A 4,881-nucleotide genomic window follows, 5' to 3' on the forward strand; every position below is an offset into this window, starting at 1 on the left:
ACCTGGGGATATACTGGGCTGCACCTAATGGAAGTTCTTGGCTTAAATTCTTACTTATGACCTTACTAATGCTACTATCTATATTACTTGTATTCTGCCCATTTTACAAGATTATTGTTTCTTATATTACCAAATGTATGACTGTGCCTCTGATAAAATGATGACTAGGTGACTTGAAACGGTTGACCAAATACATAGTTCTATAAGATCAATTGATTGTAATAGTGTAACTCTAGATACGGGAAGAAGCAATAAGAGGGAATCATTTCTTGGACCATAGCAGACTAGTAAGTCAGATGGTCCAAAGACTTTTGGCTACTGTTAACAGGGCCTAGTCCAGTAATACCACATTGAATGGTCTATTAATGAAATCTTAGCCTGACCTACGCATGAACATTCCTAGTACTGTGGGACAAAATGGTCATGAAATGCCTCCCAAAACATGGTCAATTTTATGACAATGGAGCAGGGGAGGGAGCGTTGGGGGGGCCCTGACTACAAAAATATGGCACTTGCCACCTGGTTCTATAAGAATGAAGTCACTTAGCCACTGCAGTTACAGACCTTTAAGACACCCTGAAAGGAGATCAGGGCAGAGATCACGAATGAGGCACTCTGTGCTCTGGGAAAACTGGCAGAACAGGCCTTCAAATCCATCAGATAATTAAATATTTTCAGAAGAAAATTTTATGAACCCAATTTTTTGCATCCTCTCATACCTAGAAAAGCACTTAAAATCATTAACAGAGACATCTTCTCCTCGTGAGTAGCAGCAACCTTCCTATGACTAGCAGCAACCTTCTACTGAGATGTGTGCTTGATTGCACATACTCCCTTCACCAAAATTATGTATATATACACTGACCTCTCCCCTGACCTCTTTGGAGCAGTTCCTCAGAGCTATCTGAGAGGCTATCTCCCAGGCTACAGTTCTCAGTAAGTCTCCAAATAAAACTGAACTGACAGTTATCATGCTGTGAACTGTTTTTCAGTCAACAATTCATGCCCACTAATATGAATAGAATCAAAATTTCATATGATAACAAATGGTGAGGATGTGGCAAATTCAGAACTCTCATACAGTGTTGGTAGGTATGTAAAAGGGTCAACGCTGTGGAAAACAGTTTGGCAGTTCCTCAAATGATTAATCATATTGTTGCCATGAAGTATGAAAACATTATGCTAAATCAAAAAGTGAGCCCCAAAAGAACACATATTACATATTGTTTCATTTATATGAAATGTCCAGAATGGGGAAATCTACAGAGATAGAAAGTACGTTTGCTTTGTATGGTTGCTTTGACCTGGAGAGGATGGGAGGATAGGAGAGTGATAGTTAAAGAGTACTTTCTGAGTTTTTCTTTGAGGTGATGAAAATGTTCTAAAATTGACTGTGGTGATGGTTGTACACATCTGTGAATAAAGTAAAAATCATTGAAGTGTACACTTCAAATGGAGACTATATGATATGTGGATTATAGCTCCATAATGCTGTTATTAAAAGACATAAATAGAGTCTTAGCCCGATTTGGTTATTAATTGAATATGAGAGACAATGAAGAAGGATTCAAGGATGATGGTCTGGTTCTGAGTTGGCCAATGGGTGGATACTAAGGCAGAAAACAAAGGGAAAAGAGGCAGGTCTAAGGTGAGAATAAATGACTAGAGTTAGTGAGACAGCATATACAGACACTTTTAACCTTTTTTAGGGGCAAAGAACCACAGCCTCTTTTGAGAATCTTCTAAAAATTATAGCCTCTTTTCCCACAAAAATGTGAATATATAATCACCTCCCATACAGATAATTTTGAATAACATTTAAGGTGTTCCACAGACTTCCATGTTTGCATGCCTAATATAAGGTTACTCAGGATTGTCAGCAGAGAATGTTCCTTGGACCCTGGCATAAGTGAGGGAGTATCAGGGTGGGTATGGACTGGCAGATAGTGACCCTGCAGCAAGGCTGGGTTCTTCCTGAATGCACTGGAGGTGAGGAGGTAAGGGTAAGGATCTCAACTCTCTGCACTTCCCAAGCCAGGTGAGAGATAGCAGAAAGGTCCCAAAGAGGTTTCCACATGGACAAGGTGACAAAAAGGAGAGAGCAGGCAGACCTGGGAGGCTCCCTCTGAAGCAATTACTTTTCTACAATTCTTGTAATCCCCCACCACAGAGGTGTAGAAGAGCCCCATCTGGTTTTGAGTATGAGAATAAACCCCTCATCTATCTGGGAGATAAGTCACTAGGTAGGATTTTGGGGAAGAAATGGAGGGAAGGAACCAAAGGAACTTACTCAGGTCAAGACCTTGGTCACCTGTCCATCTATATTTTTGGAGTAAGAAACAATCAGGAGCTTGAATGTAGGAAATAAGAGGCTCTGGAATGTGGCAGCAGGAAGACCAGCCCCTTCCCAACCTCTTGACAGGGCAGGGGTGATCGGATTATCTCTGCGTCCCTCAACCTGCATCAGCCTCATAGCTCTCCCCTTTGCTTAGGTCTTCAAAACCATCTTTAATAATAGCCGTTAAATTTAAGCAGACAACTTCAGTTGCCAGCAAATGCTTTTCTATATTTAATGAATGTTTATTATAGTAGAATAAAATATAAATGTTTATTAATAAAACTTGAAATCTGTCCCAGAAGGAATATAAAGGTAGATTATTTACATAAAATAGCCAAGATTTGACAATCAGACTTCTCCGTGAATATTAACTTCACAGATAATTTTCAAAACATCGCGACTGTGTTTAGAAAGATTTCCCCCAATTTTTTAATTCCATAAAATTCTGAAACAAGCTAGAATATTCTAAAAATGAAGTTGTGTGGAGCCCAAAGAATATACCTTCTGTGTGGTGCAAGAGAACATAAACAATGAGTTTTCTTTTTTTTTTTAACTTCCCCAGGTTGAAGCATGTCTTTCAAAAAACGAAATTTCCTAATTTCAGGTTTTTTAGAGGCATACTGATTTTTAAAAAGGAAATAAAGAGAAATTACTAGGAAGCAAATACTATACAGCTAGTGAGAACAGGAGAAAAAAGCAGAAAGGGCCAAAGTCAATACCAAGGCCTTGGAGTGGTGGGAAGGGAGGTGCAGACTCTCCCTGGTAACCAGAGAAGGTCAAACCCCAAACATAAGGGCAGTGAGGCCGCCTGTGGGCCCTCGGATCGGAAAGGACCAAGCTGAGGAACCAGACCTAGCGTACAGCTGCGTGTAGGGGGAGATCTTGCGTGCGGAGGTTGAGGGGAGGGTCCTGTTGAACTCTCCGTCGGCCCCGGTGGGTGGGGAGGAGGATCTGAGGGCGAGGTCAGCGGTGACGCGAAACCCTCACGTGACCGCGAGCTGCAGAGCGACGCAGCCTTTGGTGCAGTCGTCACTCTTGTCTGGGTACCAGCTCCCCGCTGCCCTACGCACGGCGGGCTGGCATCGGGCCCGGGGGAAGCGCAGCAGGTAAGGGCTCCGGGGCCCGCGCTCTGACGCCTGGGCGGCAGCTGCCAGCCAACCCCAGAGGCCGGCTCATGGGTTCAGCGCAGGGGATCACCGCGGCGGGTCCCAGTGAGCTCTCTCCACACCCTTGCTTTCTTGGGACAGAAATAGGGCCCCCCTGGGGTGAGGGTTGCAGGGGCAGCAGGGTTCCAGGCCGCAAAGCAACTTAAGAGCGATGGGAAATCATCTCTGAGTTCCTGCAGGGCAATGGTGAACCCGGGAAGGGGGCGGTGGACGCAGGTCGGGGGTGGCGGCGGGGGGTGGGCGGTGAGGGGCGGTGGTTCGGCGCCGAGAGCTTGGCGACAGTACTCGCTCCCTCCATCCCTGCCTTCTGCAGGTCTGCGGATCTAAGTGTCAAGTGTTGTGGCGACGCACTTGCAGCGAGAATCGGGAGGAGGAGGAGACAGCAAGGATAGGCCCAGGTCGGTGCAGGGGACGGTGTGTGTGGGTGGGTGCAGAGCCCCGTCATACCCCCTCCCACCTTCCCCATGCCCCGTCCTCCACTTTGTTGTTTGAAGAGGCCTGGGGGAGGGATCTGTAGGGAAAATGGTGGGTTTGAGAGGAGGGAGGGAAAGAACTGAGGGGGGGAGGGCTTGGACTGGGGGCCCCTTAGAGGGCTCATGAAGCCTTTCAGGTGGGAAAATGAAATTAAAAAAATAATAATAACACATGCTATCCAGGCCTCTGTCCTTGGTGCTGATCTATCCACGAAAAATGCAGCCCTTTTTCTTGTCTTTTGTCTCCTAGGAGCAATGGCGTCCAAAGAGGAACAAGTGATGAAAAATATCAACATGGAACATGCCAACGAGGAAAATGATAAAAAGGATGAAAAAGAGCAACTTGCTAATAAAGGAGAGCCTTTGGCCCTACCTTCGGGATATGGTGAATATTGTGTACCTGGAGGAAATCATAGGCGGTTCCATGTTAGGCAGCCCATCCTGCAGTATAGATGGGACATGACTCAGAGGCTTGAAGAGCCACAGGCAAGGATGAGAGAGGAGAATATGGAAAGGATTGGGGAAGAGATGAGACAACTCATGCAAAAGCTGAGGGAAAAGCAGTCGAGTCACAGTCTGCGGGCAGTTAGCACTGACCCCCCTCACCATGACCATCATGATGAGTTTTGCCTTATGCCTTAAATCCTGATGTTCTCCCTGAAGTTAATAGGGAGACACACCTGCTTCCTAAACTTACATGTTCATAATGTACCTCTGTTGTAAACCTGTTGATGCCACTCATTTCTGGTGGGTCTCGTATTACCAGCTTCTAGTTGAATGTGTTTTTGACCCAGTCTGTAAGATTCTGTTAGCAGAAGAATTTTACCTATTGCATGGCAAGATGCTTATTATATATTGTGAAGTTAATAAAGCAGTTTTAAAAAGCAATCTATGTATTCTTTTT

General features: G+C 44.9%; 1 protein-coding gene across 1 annotated transcript; it reads left to right on the forward strand.

Annotated features, from left to right (window-relative positions):
* Positions 1-4,232: 4,232 nt before the first annotated feature.
* Positions 4,233-4,619, forward strand: LOC137757255 (protein BEX2-like). Its single transcript, XM_068533938.1, has one exon. The coding sequence runs from the start codon at positions 4,233-4,235 to the stop codon at positions 4,617-4,619; it is 387 nt and encodes a 128-aa protein (XP_068390039.1).
* Positions 4,620-4,881: the final 262 nt, after the last annotated feature.

The sequence above is a fragment of the Eschrichtius robustus genome, chromosome X (assembly GCF_028021215.1).
Source record: "Eschrichtius robustus isolate mEscRob2 chromosome X, mEscRob2.pri, whole genome shotgun sequence".
NCBI lineage: Eukaryota > Metazoa > Chordata > Mammalia > Artiodactyla > Eschrichtiidae > Eschrichtius > Eschrichtius robustus.